Genomic DNA, 19,618 nt, shown 5'->3' on the forward strand with positions numbered 1-19,618 from the left:
AATAAAATATAAAAATTTCTTGCCCCCTCACTATTTTCAACTTCCTATGCGTGATATAAAATTGAATTAGTGATAATCAGCATTATTACTTAAAATGAAAATAATTATGAAGTGATGTTTCACGGTTGCAAATTTTATATCATGACATCAAAATAGATATTAAATATAAACATAGTCTGTAAGACTTTAAGACTTTAGACGCACTGCAATTAAAAAAGTGTGTTTTATTTTTATTTTTTACACATATAAAGTACAATATCTGCAAAATAAATTATCATGGGATCTTCAATCCAATATTCCAAAATGTAACGTCTAAAAGGTAGTATTGCATGACATGTAAACACATGACAATTAAAATTCCTTTAAAACAGGTCTTATTCATAGAAACTTCTAGAAACTCATATATTTCTCCAAATACAAATTAAATAATATCTAGACTTATGTTTGAGTGCTCATTCGACAAGTCTCAATTATTGATTTCACTGTCAGTAGGAACTAAGCATAATTTTATTTTCATTGGTTATTAGGCCTATTTGTACAAACTTTGTAATTTGTAATTAATTGATAGATTCACCTGTATAATGTTAACACATTTGTCTATTATACACTTCCAATTATCACAACAAATTGATATTTCATTATACCTATTAAAAAAATCAAACACAGAAATTAATCAGACAACCAACCCTTCTCCATCAGCTGCTGCTGTGTATTAGCTGCTGTGTATTTGCCAATGAAAGTAAAATGTGTCGGCAAATTTCATTGGTCCATAAATCGGTCGGAAACGCCCCCTTTTCTGATGTCAAGGTCGCAAAGCACAAGTGCACAGGTCAGCATGAAGAATTTCATCACCAATCTGTTGGAATAATAGCTTTTTTAGGCGGAAATGTATACGTTTTATCATAAATGATTATTGTATTTACTACAAGAAATTCCACTTTAGCTTTAAGGTAAGTAAAGTCAAGTTTTAACATGAACTTCCACGTAAATTTGTCGATTGAATCCGGTACGTGGATGAAAACCCGGTAGCTGCAGAATCAGCTGATCGTATTTCTCGAATGCCGTGGAAATTACACGGTAACGTTTTCAGTGTTATTGTGTTTTACTGATTAGTTAACGACAAAGTTATGTTATTTGTGTAATTTTAGCTTAATTCGGGTTTCCGCAAAGCGCTTGATATGGCCGAGGATCCCCCACACATGAAAATCCGAGATGAGGATTCTTTGCGATTTGTGCACTGTCTGTCAAACCGAGACCCAGGGGTAAGGAACAGGGCGTTCGATTCCATACTCCGAGTGTTTGATGCTTTAATAGGAGGTTATGGTAGTCCTCCTGACATGAAAGGGATGACCACCATACATGGGGCTGTTGATACAAAAGGGATGATTGACGAATACTTGGTGGATATACTCCGGCTGTCCGTCCAGTGTCCATTCGAAGACGTGTTGGACAGATGTAAAGAGTTGCTGAAAGACATGCAGGTAAGACAAAAATGATCTCGTTAATGATATGAATTGTTATTGTGGTACATAAGGCTGTGAACAGGCTAAAATACCACCACACCATGTGTGTGTGGGGGGGGGGGGGGGGGGGGGGGGGGGGGGGGCACTGCTGCATTTCCAAAACACAGTACAATAATAACTGGACACCCCCCCCCCCCCCCCCCCCCCCCCCCCCCCAACACACACACAGGGGTAGAGGAACTACATGTACCCGATTATAAATGTATGGCTGTGTTAAAAACAAGATGTATTTACTTTAGGATAGAACTGACATTTCTGTTATATAGAAAACAAAATGGGATGAATTTAAAATATTGATAGAAAAGTGTAACTTCATATGGCATGCTATTTTTGCCATCGTCCCCCAGATCATTCGTTTTCCTTGGACCAGATAGTCATAAACAAAAATAAGGATAGCAAAGGAGTGGTCATTTATCTATAAAAATAGAACAGTGTTGCTGATTTCATTCATTACGCGGAATGTTATATTTATATATGAAACAAACATGTATGTTTATCTGCCTGTACAGACAGAATATTACCTCATGTTGTTATCTTACCTGTATCTCTTGTCAGTTGATGTACTGGTCAAGGGCTTCCAGAAATTTCATGAATTTCTTGGAAGTTATCCAATTGTATTGTTCTTGTGACGAGTTACAATTACCAGTCACACCCTTTTCAAAGAGCAAAATTAATAACATGTGTTCTTTTATTAACTTTTTATTTTTAATATTTGAATATTCAAATAAAGTGTCACTTTGAAGTCAGCTGGTATTATATTATTATTACTTAAAATTGATCTCACAGAATGTCTTTCAACACATATGAGCATACTATAAAACATGGTCTGGTCTGGCTTGGTCTGATCTCAAATTTAGAATTCCTTTTCCAGCTCACCTCTCTAAGAGAGGAGCTTTTGTTGTCATCTTGGCATCAACATTGGTTTCTAATATTAAGTTTTTGATGCAAGTGTTTTTTTGTTAAAATATTGGTATTATACTGCAATATATATAGATTCCAGTTAGTTAATTCATCCCTAATGCTAGTGTGGGGTATAGTTATACAATGTGAGGCGAGCTTTGTACTTTGTCCTAATCAAGTTATCAATCATATTACTAAAACATCATATTTATCAGAAAAAATATATCCAATCAGTAAATCTAGCTGTTGGTCTATGTAGCCATTTTCCAAATAGTTGACCTGAGATCTGTGATGGATTTAAATACCTGTAGCAGCAACAGCAAACAGTCAGTGGTTATATAAGGAAACCACAAAACCAATTTATCCTGACACATTGGACACCAATGAGAATGGACTATACTTTATAGTATGCCATGAAAGGAATTCACCAATTGGTCAGCTGCAACCAATCATCAAACTTGTCATCGTCAGTAACTAAAATTCATTTAACTAACTATGGTATATAGCAACTGGCAAGGTGAGGGAAAGCAAGCTGGGCAATGTTTAAAAGCAAACTGGACAATGTTTACAAGCAAGTTATCATGAAAGGCATGCTATAGAAAACTATTTCCAGTCACCAAATAATAGCAATGATGTTACTGATGTATATGTAGATGTGTGTGAGATATGTAAAACAGTATTAGATGCTCCTGTCTATGGAGACAATCTGCAAATGCAGAAGACATAAGTTTACAGCAAAGAAGTACAACAAGCTATACAAACCAATATAGGCTTGGTGTGGGGCTCGGTGTGGGGTGGTCTAAATTATGTAGATATGTATATATGTCTGTCAAACAAATATCACTGTTAAAACTTACCTTGGAGTGATATCAACTACAGAAATATTTTCTTGTATTCAAATTGTGAGGTAGTCTGTCGTGAGGAGAATTATAACTCAACAATACCTTTACATACAATCTCAAACTTTTCTTGTAGACAGATTTTTGGAATACTGTAAATTAGATTTATACAGTCTGAATGGAAGCGACTGCTTACTAGTGATCTTGTAAATGTGTTGTTTTACATTTCTTATAAAAGAAATGAAATACATATATGTAACCCTTTATAAGTTAATTGTGGAATATATATGACAATGTTGAGGAATATTGGAAAAATTAATTATGAAGTGTCACCTGGACTAACTTCATTCTTTTTTCATGATATTTTTTTTTAAATCCTGTTTTAAATGCAATGCATATTTTTGAACCAAGGAAAAGTGTTGTTACATTGTCAACATATTGAAATAGTATGTAAAATTATGATACAATCAGCTTATTTTGAATGCGTTTTTGGTATGAGCTGACTGCTGAGCAGATTCGACCGACATTAGCCCAGCTACAATGTAGACAACAACCGTAATGTCATAAATCATCCTGTCAGGGTTACATTTAGTTGTTGTAGCCTGTAATACTTTGGTGTGTGTAATAGGTTTTTTTTGTTATGCCACCATATTTTCAGACAGGTATAAATCAGTCACATCAGCTTTAATGTTCAATGTTTATTCAACTTAAGCCTTATAAGCATAAGATTTATACATCATACAATTTAATCATCCTTAATATTTAATACAAGTTAACGGACGTTGGACAGCATTAATATAATAACTTTATAACTACAGTAGATATATACTGTACCATATTTAAAATAACTATTACTGTAAGGTTACAGATGTTATGACAACATTTCTGAGTGGCAATATCAAATGAATGAGTTGAGTGTACAATAGTAAAGTCAGGGGGTAGACGGCTGTAATATAGGTAAACATAGAAACTGATATGAGTGAAAACACAATAAGCTAAAGCTGAGATCTAGAAGGTGATGTAAAACACAATTTTAAGTACAGACAACAGCTGAAAAAGTTAATATAAAGATGGGTGGTTCCAGTAATACATTTTAATGAACTTCTTTCGATTATCGTTGTAGAATGGATGTATAAAAAAACAAATAAAACTCATCCTCTACCTGGTTTGGGTCACAATAAAGACAGATTCTATTTACCCTACATAAAGCTGGAGCGATTAAAGTCGTAATTTCGAAATTTTGACAATATATTATTTCTAGCTCAAATAGAATTATTGATCAGATGCTGCTTTTTAAAACGATGTAAAAAACCTTTCATTATCAACAATGAGTAAACCAAACCTCACCAAAGCCAGAAGACAGTAATAGATTTCTGATTTGAAAACCCTGATTTTTTCAGGTGATTATTCAGGTTTTCTGCCTTTGCTTTCTTCAGGATATAGTATGTGCTTCCTTTCCTCAATCTCACCAGGAAATTTCTCATCAATACTAAATGGCTTACTTTTAGCTTCCATGTTAGTTGTGACAACACATGAACTTAGTCCTTATAACTTCAGTAAGTGTATGTGGATAAAACACTAAAGTCAAAATCAAAAACAAAAAAAGCAATTGTGTTTCACCCTCAGATATCACATCATTAGAAAGGTTTAGATTGTCCCCACCCTCAGATATCACATCATTAGAAAGGTTTAGATTGTCCCCACCCTCGGAGATCACATCATTAGAAAGGTTTAGATTGTCCCCACCCTCAGATATCACATCATTAGCAAGGTTTAGATTGTCCCCACCCTCGGAGATCACATCATTAGAAAGGTTTAGATTGTCCCCACCCTCGGAGATCACATCACTAGAAAGGTTTAGATTGTCCCCACCCTCGGAGATCACATCATTAGAAAGGTTTAGATTGTCCCCACCCTCGGAGATCACATCATTAGAAAGGTTTAGATTGTCCCCACCCTCGGAGATCATGTCATTAGAAAGGTTTAGATTGTCCCCACCCTCGGAGATATCACATCATTAGAAAGGTTTAGATTGTCCCCACCCTCGGAGATCATGTCACTGGAAAGGTTTAGATTGTCCCCACCCTCGGAGATCATGTCAATAGAAAGGTTTAGATTGTCCCCACCCTCAGAGATCATGTCACTAGAAAGGTTTAGATTGTCCCCACCCTCGGAGATCACACCAATAGAAAGGTTTAGATTGTCCCCACCCTCGGAGATCATGTCACCAGAAAGGTTTAGATTGTCCCCACCCTCGGAGATCATGTCAATAGAAAGGTTTAGATTGTCCCCACCTTCGGAGATCACACCAATAGAAAGGTTTAGATTGTCCCTACCCTCGGAGATCACACCAATAGAAAGATTTAGATTGTCCCCACCCTCGGAGATCATGTCAATAGAAAGGTTTAGATTGTCCCCACCCTCAGAGATCACACCAATAGAAAGGTTTAGATTGTCCCCACCCTCGGAGATCACACCAATAGAAAGGTTTAGATTGTCCCCACCCTCGGAGATCACAACATTAGAAAGGTTTAGATTGTCCCCACCCTCGGAGATCATGTCAATAGAAAAGTTTAGATTGTCCCCACCCTCGGAGATCACACCAATAGAAAGGTTTAGATTGTCCCCACCCTCGGAGATCATGTCAATAGAAAGATTTAGATTGTCCCCACCCTTGAAGATCACAACATTAGAAAGGTTAAGATTGTCCCCACCCTCGGAGATCACACCCATAGAAAGGTTTAGATTGTCCCCACCCTCGGAGATCACACCAATAGAAAGATTTAGATTGTCCCCACCCTCGGAGATCATGTCAATAGAAAGATTTAGATTGTCCCCTCCCTCGGAGATCACACCAATAGAAAGGTTTAGATTGTCCCCACCCTCGGAGATCATGTCACTAGAAAGATTTAGATTGTCCCCACCCTCGGAGATCATGTCATTAGAAAGGTTTAGATTGTCCCCACCCTCGGAGATCATGTCATTAGAAAGATTTGGATTGTCCCCACCCTCGGAGATCATGTCATTAGAAAGGTTTAGATTGTCCCCACCCTCGGAGATCACATCATTAGAAAGGTTTAGATTGTCCCCACCCTCGGAGATCATGTCAATAGAAAGGTTTAGATTGTCCCCACCCTCAGAGATCATGTCAATAGAAAGGTTTAGATTGTCCCCACCCTCAGAGATCACATCACTAGAAAGGTTTAGATTGTCCCCACCCTCGGAGATCACATCATTAGAAAGGTTTAGATTGTCCCCACCCTCGGAGATCACATCACTAGAAAGGTTTAGATTGTCCCCACCCTCGGAGATCATGTCAATAGAAAGGTTTAGATTGTCCCCACCCTCAGAGATCATGTCACTAGAAAGGTTTAGATTGTCCCCACCCTCGGAGATCACACCAATAGAAAGGTTTAGATTGTCCCCACCCTCGGAGATCATGTCACCAGAAAGGTTTAGATTGTCCCCACCCTCGGAGATCATGTCAATAGAAAGGTTTAGATTGTCCCCACCTTCGGAGATCACACCAATAGAAAGGTTTAGATTGTCCCTACCCTCGGAGATCACACCAATAGAAAGATTTAGATTGTCCCCACCCTCGGAGATCATGTCAATAGAAAGGTTTAGATTGTCCCCACCCTCGGAGATCACACCAATAGAAAGGTTTAGATTGTCCCCACCCTCGGAGATCATGTCACTAGAAAGATTTAGATTGTCCCCACCCTCAGAGATCATGTCATTAGAAAGGTTTAGATTGTCCCCACCCTCAGAGATCATGTCATTAGAAAGGTTTAGATTGTCCCCACCCTCGGAGATCATGTCATTAGAAAGATTTAGATTGTCCCCACCCGCGGAGATCATGTCATTGGAAAGGTTTAGATTGTCCCCACCCTCGGAGATCATGTCACTAGAAAGATTTAGATTGTCCCCTCCCTCAGAGATCATGTCATTAGAAAGGTTTAGATTGTCCCCACCCTCAGAGATCATGTCATTAGAAAGGTTTAGATTGTCCCCACCCTCGGAGATCACACCAATAGAAAGGTTTAGATTGTCCCCACCCTCGGAGATCACAACATTAGAAAGGTTTAGATTGTCCCCACCCTCAGAGATCATGTCACCAGAAAGGTTTAGATTGTCCCCACCCTCGGAGATCACATCATTAGAAAGGTTTAGATTGTCCCCACCCTCGGAGATCATGTCAATAGAAAGGTTTAGATTGTCCCCACCCTCAGAGATCATGTCAATAGAAAGGTTTAGATTGTCCCCACCCTCAGAGATCACATCACTAGAAAGGTTTAGATTGTCCCCACCCTCGGAGATCACATCATTAGAAAGGTTTAGATTGTCCCCACCCTCGGAGATCACATCACTAGAAAGGTTTAGATTGTCCCCACCCTCGGAGATCACATCATTAGAAAGGTTTAGATTGTCCCCACCCTCGGAGATCACATCATTAGAAAGGTTTAGATTGTCCCCACCCTCGGAGATCATGTCATTAGAAAGGTTTAGATTGTCCCCACCCTCGGAGATATCACATCATTAGAAAGGTTTAGATTGTCCCCACCCTCGGAGATCATGTCACTGGAAAGGTTTAGATTGTCCCCACCCTCGGAGATCATGTCAATAGAAAGGTTTAGATTGTCCCCACCCTCAGAGATCATGTCACTAGAAAGGTTTAGATTGTCCCCACCCTCGGAGATCACACCAATAGAAAGGTTTAGATTGTCCCCACCCTCGGAGATCATGTCACCAGAAAGGTTTAGATTGTCCCCACCCTCGGAGATCATGTCAATAGAAAGGTTTAGATTGTCCCCACCCTCGGAGATCACACCAATAGAAAGGTTTAGATTGTCCCCACCCTCGGAGATCACACCAATAGAAAGATTTAGATTGTCCCCACCCTCGGAGATCATGTCAATAGAAAGGTTTAGATTGTCCCCACCCTCGGAGATCACACCAATAGAAAGGTTTAGATTGTCCCCACCCTCGGAGATCACACCAATAGAAAGGTTTAGATTGTCCCCACCCTCGGAGATCACAACATTAGAAAGGTTTAGATTGTCCCCACCCTCGGAGATCATGTCAATAGAAAGGTTTAGATTGTCCCCACCCTCGGAGATCACACCAATAGAAAGGTTTAGATTGTCCCCACCCTCGGAGATCATGTCAATAGAAAGATTTAGATTGTCCCCACCCTTGAAGATCACAACATTAGAAAGGTTAAGATTGTCCCCACCCTCGGAGATCACACCCATAGAAAGGTTTAGATTGTCCCCACCCTCGGAGATCACACCAATAGAAAGATTTAAATTGTCCCCACCCTCGGAGATCATGTCAATAGAAAGATTTAGATTGTCCCCTCCCTCGGAGATCACACCAATAGAAAGGTTTAGATTGTCCCCACCCTCGGAGATCATGTCACTAGAAAGATTTAGATTGTCCCCACCCTCGGAGATCATGTCATTAGAAAGGTTTAGATTGTCCCCACCCTCGGAGATCATGTCATTAGAAAGATTTGGATTGTCCCCACCCTCGGAGATCATGTCATTAGAAAGGTTTAGATTGTCCCCACCCTCGGAGATCATGTCACTAGAAAGATTTAGATTGTCCCCACCCTCAGAGATCATGTCATTAGAAAGGTTTAGATTGTCCCCACCCTCAGAGATCATGTCATTAGAAAGGTTTAGATTGTCCCCACCCTCGGAGATCATGTCATTAGAAAGATTTAGATTGTCCCCACCCGCGGAGATCATGTCATTGGAAAGGTTTAGATTGTCCCCACCCTCGGAGATCATGTCACTAGAAAGATTTAGATTGTCCCCTCCCTCAGAGATCATGTCATTAGAAAGGTTTAGATTGTCCCCACCCTCAGAGATCATGTCATTAGAAAGGTTTAGATTGTCCCCACCCTCGGAGATCACACCAATAGAAAGGTTTAGATTGTCCCCACCCTCGGAGATCACATCATTAGAAAGGTTTAGATTGTCCCCACCCTCAGAGATCATGTCACCAGAAAGGTTTAGATTGTCCCCACCCTCGGAGATCACATCATTAGAAAGGTTTAGATTGTCCCCACCCTCGGAGATCATGTCATTAGAAAGGTTTAGGTTGTCCCCACCCTCGGAGATCACACCAATAGAAAGGTTTAGATTGTCCCCACCCTCAGAGATCATGTCATTAGAAAGGTTTAGATTGTCCCCACCCTCGGAGATCACACCAATAGAAAGGTTTAGATTGTCCCCACCCTCGGAGATCACAACATTAGAAAGGTTTAGATTGTCCCCACCCTCGGAGATCATGTCACCAGAAAGGTTTAGATTGTCCCCACCCTCGGAGATCACATCATTAGAAAGGTTTAGATTGTCCCCACCCTCGGAGATCATGTCATTAGAAAGGTTTAGGATGTCCCCACCCTCGGAGATCACACCAATAGAAAGGTTTAGATTGTCCCCACCCTCGGAGATCACATCATTAGAAAGGTTTAGGTTGTCCACACCCTCGGAGATCATGTCATTAGAAAGGTTTAGGTTGTCCCCACCCTCGGAGATCACACCAATAGAAAGGTTTAGATTGTCCCCACCCTCGGAGATCATGTCAAAGAAAGGCTTAGATTGTCCCCACCCTCAGAGATCACAACATTAGAAAGGTTTAGGTTGTCCCCACCCTCGGAGATCATGTCAATAGAAAGGTTTAGATTGTCCCCACCCTCAGAGATCACATCACTAGAAAGGTTTAGATTGTCCCAACCCTCGGAGATCACATCATTAGAAAGGTTTAGATTGTCCCCACCCTCGGAGATCATGTCATTAGAAAGGTTTAGATTGTCCCCACCCTCGGAGATCATGTCAATAGAAAGATTTAGATTGTCCCCACTCTCAGAGATCACAACATTAGAAAGGTTTAGATTGTCCCCACCCTCGGAGATCATGTCAATAGAAAGGTTTAGATTGTCCCCACCCTCTGAGATCATGTCACTGGAAAGGCCTAGATTGTCCCCACCCTCGGAGATCATGTCAATAGAAAGGTTTAGATTGTCCCCACCCTCGGAGATCACATCACTTGAAAGGTTTAGATTTTCCCCACCCTCGGAGATCATGTCACTGGAAAGGCTTAGATTGTCCCCACCCTCGCAGATCATGTCAATAGAAAGATTTAGATTGTCCCCACCCTTGGAGATCACACCAATAGAAAGGTTTAGATTGTCCCCACCCTCGGAGATCACAACATTAGAAAGGTTTAGATTGTCCCCACCCTCCGAGATCACACCAATAGAAAGGTTTAGATTGTCCCCACCCTCGGAGATCATGTCAAAGAAAGGCTTAGATTGTCCCCACCCTCAGAGATCACATCATTAGAAAGGTTTAGGTTGTCCCCACCCTCGGAGATCATGTCAATAGAAAGGTTTAGATTGTCCCCACCCACAGAGATCACATCACTAGAAAGGTTTAGATTGTCCCAACCCTCGGAGATCACATCATTAGAAAGGTTTAGATTGTCCCCACCCTCGGAGATCATGTCATTAGAAAGGTTTAGATTGTCCCCACCCTCGGAGATCATGTCAATAGAAAGGTTTAGATTGTCCCCACCCTCAGAGATCACATCATTAGAAAGGTTTAGATTGTCCCCACCCTCGGAGATCACATCATTAGAAAGGTTTAGATTGTCCCCACCCTCAGATATCACATCATTAGCAAGGTTTAGATTGTCCCCACCCTCGGAGGTCACATCATTAGAAAGGTTTAGATTGTCCCCACCCTCGGAGATCACATCACTAGAAAGGTTTAGATTGTCCCCACCCTCGGAGATCACATCATTAGAAAGGTTTAGATTGTCCCCACCCTCGGAGATCACATCATTAGAAAGGTTTAGATTGTCCCCACCCTCGGAGATCATGTCATTAGAAAGGTTTAGATTGTCCCCACCCTCGGAGATATCACATCATTAGAAAGGTTTAGATTGTCCCCACCCTCGGAGATCATGTCACTGGAAAGGTTTAGATTGTCCCCACCCTCGGAGATCATGTCAATAGAAAGGTTTAGATTGTCCCCACCCTCGGAGATCATGTCACTAGAAAGGTTTAGATTGTCCCCACCCTCGGAGATCACACCAATAGAAAGGTTTAGATTGTCCCCACCCTCGGAGATCATGTCACCAGAAAGGTTTAGATTGTCCCCACCCTCGGAGATCATGTCAATAGAAAGGTTTAGATTGTCCCCACCCTCGGAGATCACACCAATAGAAAGGTTTAGATTGTCCCCACCCTCGGAGATCACACCAATAGAAAGATTTAGATTGTCCCCACCCTCGGAGATCATGTCAATAGAAAGGTTTAGATTGTCCCCACCCTCGGAGATCACACCAATAGAAAGGTTTAGATTGTCCCCACCCTCGGAGATCACACCAATAGAAAGGTTTAGATTGTCCCCACCCTCGGAGATCACAACATTAGAAAGGTTTAGATTGTCCCCACCCTCGGAGATCATGTCAATAGAAAAGTTTAGATTGTCCCCACCCTCGGAGATCACACCAATAGAAAGGTTTAGATTGTCCCCACCCTCGGAGATCATGTCAATAGAAAGATTTAGATTGTCCCCACCCTTGAAGATCACAACATTAGAAAGGTTAAGATTGTCCCCACCCTCGGAGATCACACCCATAGAAAGGTTTAGATTGTCCCCACCCTTGGAGATCACACCAATAGAAAGATTTAGATTGTCCCCACCCTCGGAGATCATGTCAATAGAAAGATTTAGATTGTCCCCACCCTCGGAGATCACACCAATAGAAAGGTTTAGATTGTCCCCACCCTCGGAGATCATGTCACTAGAAAGATTTAGATTGTCCCCACCTTCGGAGATCATGTCATTAGAAAGGTTTAGATTGTCCCCACCCTCGGAGATCATGTCATTAGAAAGATTTGGATTGTCCCCACCCTCGGAGATCATGTCATTAGAAAGGTTTAGATTGTCCCCACCCTCGGAGATCATGTCACTAGAAAGATTTAGATTGTCCCCACCCTCAGAGATCATGTCATTAGAAAGGTTTAGATTGTCCCCACCCTCAGAGATCATGTCATTAGAAAGGTTTAGATTGTCCCCACCCTCGGAGATCATGTCATTAGAAAGATTTAGATTGTCCCCACCCGCGGAGATCATGTCATTGGAAAGGTTTAGATTGTCCCCACCCTCGGAGATCATGTCACTAGAAAGATTTAGATTGTCCCCTCCCTCAGAGATCATGTCATTAGAAAGGTTTAGATTGTCCCCACCCTCAGAGATCATGTCATTAGAAAGGTTTAGATTGTCCCCACCCTCGGAGATCACACCAATAGAAAGGTTTAGATTGTCCCCACCCTCGGAGATCACAACATTAGAAAGGTTTAGATTGTCCCCACCCTCAGAGATCATGTCACCAGAAAGGTTTAGATTGTCCCCACCCTCGGAGATCACATCATTAGAAAGGTTTAGATTGTCCCCACCCTCGGAGATCATGTCATTAGAAAGGTTTAGGATGTCCCCACCCTCGGAGATCACACCAATAGAAAGGTTTAGATTGTCCCCACCCTCAGAGATCATGTCATTAGAAAGGTTTAGATTGTCCCCACCCTCGGAGATCACACCAATAGAAAGGTTTAGATTGTCCCCACCCTCGGAGATCACATCATTAGAAAGGTTTAGATTGTCCCCACCCTCGGAGATCACATCATTAGAAAGGTTTAGATTGTCCCCACCCTCGGAGATCATGTCATTAGAAAGGTTTAGATTGTCCCCACCCTCGGAGATATCACATCATTAGAAAGGTTTAGATTGTCCCCACCCTCGGAGATCATGTCACTGGAAAGGTTTAGATTGTCCCCACCCTCGGAGATCATGTCAATAGAAAGGTTTAGATTGTCCCCACCCTCAGAGATCATGTCACTAGAAAGGTTTAGATTGTCCCCACCCTCGGAGATCACACCAATAGAAAGGTTTAGATTGTCCCCACCCTCGGAGATCATGTCACTAGAAAGGTTTAGATTGTCCCCACCCTCGGAGATCATGTCAATAGAAAGGTTTAGATTGTCCCCACCTTCGGAGATCACACCAATAGAAAGGTTTAGATTGTCCCCACCCTCGGAGATCACACCAATAGAAAGGTTTAGATTGTCCCCACCCTCGGAGATCATGTCAATAGAAAGGTTTAGATTGTCCCCACCCTCGGAGATCACACCAATAGAAAGGTTTAGATTGTCCCCACCCTCGGAGATCACACCAATAGAAAGGTTTAGATTGTCCCCACCCTCGGAGATCACAACATTAGAAAGGTTTAGATTGTCCCCACCCTCGGAGATCATGTCAATAGAAAGGTTTAGATTGTCCCCACCCTCGGAGATCACACCAATAGAAAGGTTTAGATTGTCCCCACCCTCGGAGATCATGTCAATAGAAAGATTTAGATTGTCCCCACCCTTGAAGATCACAACATTAGAAAGGTTAAGATTGTCCCCACCCTCGGAGATCACACCCATAGAAAGGTTTAGATTGTCCCCACCCTTGGAGATCACACCAATAGAAAGATTTAGATTGTCCCCACCCTCGGAGATCATGTCAATAGAAAGATTTAGATTGTCCCCTCCCTCGGAGATCACACCAATAGAAAGGTTTAGATTGTCCCCACCCTCGGAGATCATGTCACTAGAAAGATTTAGATTGTCCCCACCTTCGGAGATCATGTCATTAGAAAGGTTTAGATTGTCCCCACCCTCGGAGATCATGTCATTAGAAAGATTTGGATTGTCCCCACCCTCGGAGATCATGTCATTAGAAAGGTTTAGATTGTCCCCACCCTCGGAGATCATGTCACTAGAAAGATTTAGATTGTCCCCACCCTCGGAGATCATGTCATTAGAAAGGTTTAGATTGTCCCCACCCTCAGAGATCATGTCATTAGAAAGGTTTAGATTGTCCCCACCCTCGGAGATCATGTCATTAGAAAGATTTAGATTGTCCCCACCCGCGGAGATCATGTCATTGGAAAGGTTTAGATTGTCCCCACCCTCGGAGATCATGTCACTAGAAAGATTTAGATTGTCCCCTCCCTCAGAGATCATGTCATTAGAAAGGTTTAGATTGTCCCCACCCTCAGAGATCATGTCATTAGAAAGGTTTAGATTGTCCCCACCCTCGGAGATCACACCAATAGAAAGGTTTAGATTGTCCCCACCCTCGGAGATCACAACATTAGAAAGGTTTAGATTGTCCCCACCCTCGGAGATCATGTCACCAGAAAGGTTTAGATTGTCCCCACCCTCGGAGATCACATCATTAGAAAGGTTTAGATTGTCCCCACCCTCGGAGATCATGTCATTAGAAAGGTTTAGGATGTCCCCACCCTCGGAGATCACACCAATAGAAAGGTTTAGATTGTCCCCACCCTCAGAGATCATGTCATTAGAAAGGTTTAGATTGTCCCCACCCTCGGAGATCACACCAATAGAAAGGTTTAGATTGTCCCCACCCTCGGAGATCACAACATTAGAAAGGTTTAGATTGTCCCCACCCTCAGAGATCATGTCACCAGAAAGGTTTAGATTGTCCCCACCCTCGGAGATCACATCATTAGAAAGGTTTAGATTGTCCCCACCCTCGGAGATCATGTCATTAGAAAGGTTTAGATTGTCCCCACCCTCGGAGATCACATCATTAGAAAGGTTTAGATTGTCCCCACCCTCGGAGATCATGTCATTAGAAAGGTTTAGGATGTCCCCACCCTCGGAGATCACACCAATAGAAAGGTTTAGATTGTCCCCACCCTCAGAGATCATGTCATTAGAAAGGTTTAGATTGTCCCCACCCTCGGAGATCACACCAATAGAAAGGTTTAGATTGTCCCCACCCTCGGAGATCACAACATTAGAAAGGTTTAGATTGTCCCCACCCTCAGAGATCATGTCACCAGAAAGGTTTAGATTGTCCCCACCCTCGGAGATCACATCATTAGAAAGGTTTAGATTGTCCCCACCCTCGGAGATCATGTCATTAGAAAGGTTTAGGATGTCCCCACCCTCGGAGATCACACCAATAGAAAGGTTTAGATTGTCCCCACCCTCGGAGATCACATCATTAGAAAGGTTTAGGTTGTCCACACCCTCGGAGATCATGTCATTAGAAAGGTTTAGGTTGTCCCCACCCTCGGAGATCACACCAATAGAAAGGTTTAGATTGTCCCCACCCTCGGAGATCATGTCAAAGAAAGGCTTAGATTGTCCCCACCCTCAGAGATCACAACATTAGAAAGGTATAGGTTGTCCCCACCCTCGGAGATCATGTCAATAGAAAGGTTTAGATTGTCCCCACCCTCAGAGATCACATCACTAGAAAGGTTTAGATTGTCCCAACCCTCGGAGATCACATCATTAGAAAGGTTTAGATTGTCCCCACCCTCGGAGATCATGTCATTAGAAAGGTTTAGATTGTCCCCACCCTCGGAGATCATGTCAATAGAAAGATTTAGATTGTCCCCACTCTCAGAGATCACAACATTAGAAAGGTTTAGATTGTCCCCAACCTCGGAGATCATGTCAATAGAAAGGTTTAGATTGTCCCCACCCTCTGAGATCATGTCACTGGAAAGGCCTAGATTGTCCCCACCCTCGGAGATCATGTCAATAGAAAGATTTAGATTGTCCCCACTCTCAGAGATCACAACATTAGAAAGGTTTAGATTGTCCCCACCCTCGGAGATCATGTCAATAGAAAGGCTTAGATTGTCCCCACCCTCGGAGATCATGTCAATAGAAAGGTTTAGATTGTCCCACCCTCGGAGATCACATCACTTGAAAGGTTTAGATTTTCCCCACCCTCGGAGATCATGTCACTGGAAAGGCTTAGATTGTCCCCACCCTTGCAGATCATGTCAATAGAAAGATTTAGATTGTCCCCACCCTTGGAGATCACAACATTAGAAAGATTTAGATTGTCCCCACCCTCGGAGATCACATCACTGGAAAGGTTTAGATTGTCCCCACCCTCGGAGATCATGTCACTGGAAAGGCTTAGATTGTCCCCACCCTCGGAGATCATGTCACTGGAAAGGTTTAGATTGTCCCCATCCTCGGAGATCACATCACTGGAAAGGTTTAGATTGTCCCCACCCTCGGAAATCATGTCACTAGAAAGGTTTAGAATCCCCCATCCCTCAGAGATCATGTCAAAAAAAAAAATAGAAAGGATTAGAGGGTATCAGAATTATTCTGGCATATAAAAAATAATTTGTTTATTAAAGCATGATTATCGGGCAAGCATCACACATATGTCCAGTCCATTTGTTGTAGATAGTTACCTGCTATGAGCCTCAGTACCAGTTGTAAAAGTACTGTGTAACCGTATTAGACAAAGGATTTTCTCATGGAAGTCCTGGAGGGAAATCAACATTATCCAGTTGGGCTAATGGCTGCTGTTTGTCTCTTGGGAGTTGTCATCGGTGTACCCAATACATTATTGTGTAGTACTACTGATAATAACCTAATCAATGACAACTATTATATACCAAACTGGAATACTTCTGTGAGTTCTGATGAATGATCTAGGAAACTGATAGCTACTATCTCAAAATATGAATTACTATACAATTAATGTTGTTATTTGTATTTAACAGCAGTTGTTTGTTGGGGAACTGCTGGTAGGGATGTTTCTAATTATGTGTCCGAGGGAACTTTAATTTAACTCAAATATATGTTACATACTAAACTAAATTTGAGGCACATGTTTGCCAAATTTTCTTCACTAAAACGGCCGCGTATTATTGGCTCTGCAATAAAAAAAATAAAAATCATCGTTTAAAACCTGCATTGTAATGTGATTCCTTACTGATGTTCTGCAAATCCTGAATTTGAAAAGATAACACTTGCACTATACCTGTAGGAGTAATTAAGTTCAACACAATCTTTGCTTGAAAAGACAACTTGCCAGCATTCCCTTTGGTCTACAAGTCGAAATCGGTGCCAAATCACCAATTTTTCTCTAAATACACTCGGCTATTTTGACATGTTGTTGTCTAATAAGCCTTGGTCTGTATGTGTGTTCGCTAGTTGCCAAAATCCTCGGTACATTTCAACCTTACTGATATTGTTTCTACAATTATAACCTGGGTAATCCTAGTTGGTTAACCAGAATAGAATCGACCATGAAACTGTCCCAGACATTACAACATTGATACAAATTCTCACCTGTTAACTCTTTCCATACTTCGTGTTCTTTCCGGATTCCATACTTAAAGCAGCTGAGGCTCACCCCAGATGTTTAAACAAAATGGTGGACTACATGTGCACATTTAGTGTGTTGAATTTTAATTTGAAAAAAACAAAGGTCAGTGTAGTCATCTAACGTTATTGAGAAATAATTTACGAAATCATATATAAATGTCGTATTGAGAAATAATTTACGAAATAATATATTAATGTCGCATTGGCCACTAAATAGCATTGCAGAGAGAGTGCTATCCAAAGCGAAAGTGGAGGCAGCTGCCATATTGGTTGCACTAATCAACACCTAAATAATATCAGCATAGCTTATCAACTACAGACAACGGAGAAGAGCGAGATTGAGATTTTCTTGACTGTATAGTGCAATATCACAGAATCACAGAAATAGATTTAGTTGTCTTAATGGTACTTACCTGTTTGACAGAAGCCAGCTGTGTACACTGCTACCCCGGCCCACTATTTAGACATTGCTATATATAGACATTTAGTTATTCCTGGTAAAACATATTACGTTTTACCTTCAAATAAACCAGTTTTGGTTATATATAGACATTTAGTTATTCCTGGTAAAACATTTTACCTTTAAAAAACCGGTTTTGAAGACATATCCTCTATGTGAAACAAAGTGAAAGTTGTGGTATTTTTAATAACACATACAATACCCGTAATATCTGGAAATAAATTTAAAATATTTTGATATACAGTGGATAGGGAAAGAGACTTTACACATCGACATTTCAGACTGAAAGTATTGAAGGGATATTTGTGGTAATGAATCGGTTTTATAGGAAAATACATTGTTTGATTTCTCGGAGAGGAGATAAGTTTGTCAGAACAGAACAAGCCAGGTAAGTCTCGTCAAAGGCCATAAATGAGATGAGAAGAACATTGAAGATTACAGGACATTATGTAGATAGATCCTCTGACAGATCTTACTGTGAATCTGGATGCAGTCAGGATTGGTCGAAATGGGTTAGGTACATCTAAAAGGTAGCAATAAGCTGAGGCTCTAGTGATACACGTAGAAAATGATATTGTCAATACAATATCCTAAGAAATTGTCACATTGTACCAACTTATGGTGACAACAATTTTTGGTAAAACATTGTGAAGGCTCAGCAGAAGTGTTACCTTTATTGATCATCACACTGTACAGTCCATGTGTAATATCTCACACTGTACAGTCCATGTGTAATATCTCACACTCTACAGTCCCGGTGTAATATCTCACACTGTACAGTCCAGGTGTCATATCTCACACTGTACAGTCCAGGTGTAATATCTCACACTGTACAGTCCAGGTGTAATATCTCACACTGTACAGTCCAGGTGTAATATCTCACACTGTACAGTCCAGGTGTAATATCTCACACTGTACAGTCCAGGTGTAATATCTCACACTGTACAGTCAAGGTGTAATATCTCACACTGTACAGTCAAGGTGTAATATCTCACACTGTACAGTCCAGGTGTAATATCTCACACTGTACAGTCAAGGTGTAATATCTCACACTGTACAGTCCAGGTGTAATATCTCACACTGTACAGTCCAGGTGTAATATCTCACACTGTACAGTCAAGGTGTAATATCTCACACTGTACAGTCCAGGTGTCATATCTCACACTGTACAGTCCAGGTGTAATATCTCACACTGTACAGTCCAGGTGTAATATCTCACACTGTACAGTCCAGGTGTAATATCTCACACTGTACAGTCCAGGTGTAATATCTCACACTCTACAGTCCCGGTGTAATATCTCACACTGTACATCCCAGGTGTAATATCTCACACTGTACAGTCCAGGTGTAATATCTCACACTGTACAGTCAAGGTGTAATATCTCACACTGTACATCCCAGGTGTAATATCTCACACTGTACAGTCCAGGTGTAATATCTCACACTGTACAGTCAAGGTGTAATATCTCACACTGTACAGTCAAGGTGTAATATCTCACACTGTACAGTCCAGGTGTAATATCTCACACTGTACTGTCCAGGTGTAATATCTCACACTGTACAGTCCAGGTGTAATATCTCGCACTGTAAATCCAGGTGTAATATCTCACACTGTACAGTCCAGGTGTAATATCTCACACTGTACAGTCCAGGT

General features: G+C 41.4%; 1 protein-coding gene across 1 annotated transcript in view; it reads left to right on the forward strand.

The window, feature by feature from the left end:
• Window positions 1-817: 817 nt before the first annotated feature.
• The window catches only part of LOC117327944 (sestrin-1-like), an 82,576-nt gene continuing 63,775 nt past the window's right edge, over window positions 818-19,618 (forward strand). Inside the window, exons 1-2 of the mRNA XM_033885198.1 lie at window positions 818-950; window positions 1,149-1,481. Of these exons, the coding sequence (XP_033741089.1) occupies window positions 1,179-1,481 (303 nt within the window). The 5' untranslated portion in view covers window positions 818-950; window positions 1,149-1,178. The remainder of the gene's footprint in view (window positions 951-1,148; window positions 1,482-19,618) is intronic.

Source organism: Pecten maximus, chromosome 5 (assembly GCF_902652985.1).
Source record: "Pecten maximus chromosome 5, xPecMax1.1, whole genome shotgun sequence".
NCBI lineage: Eukaryota > Metazoa > Mollusca > Bivalvia > Pectinida > Pectinidae > Pecten > Pecten maximus.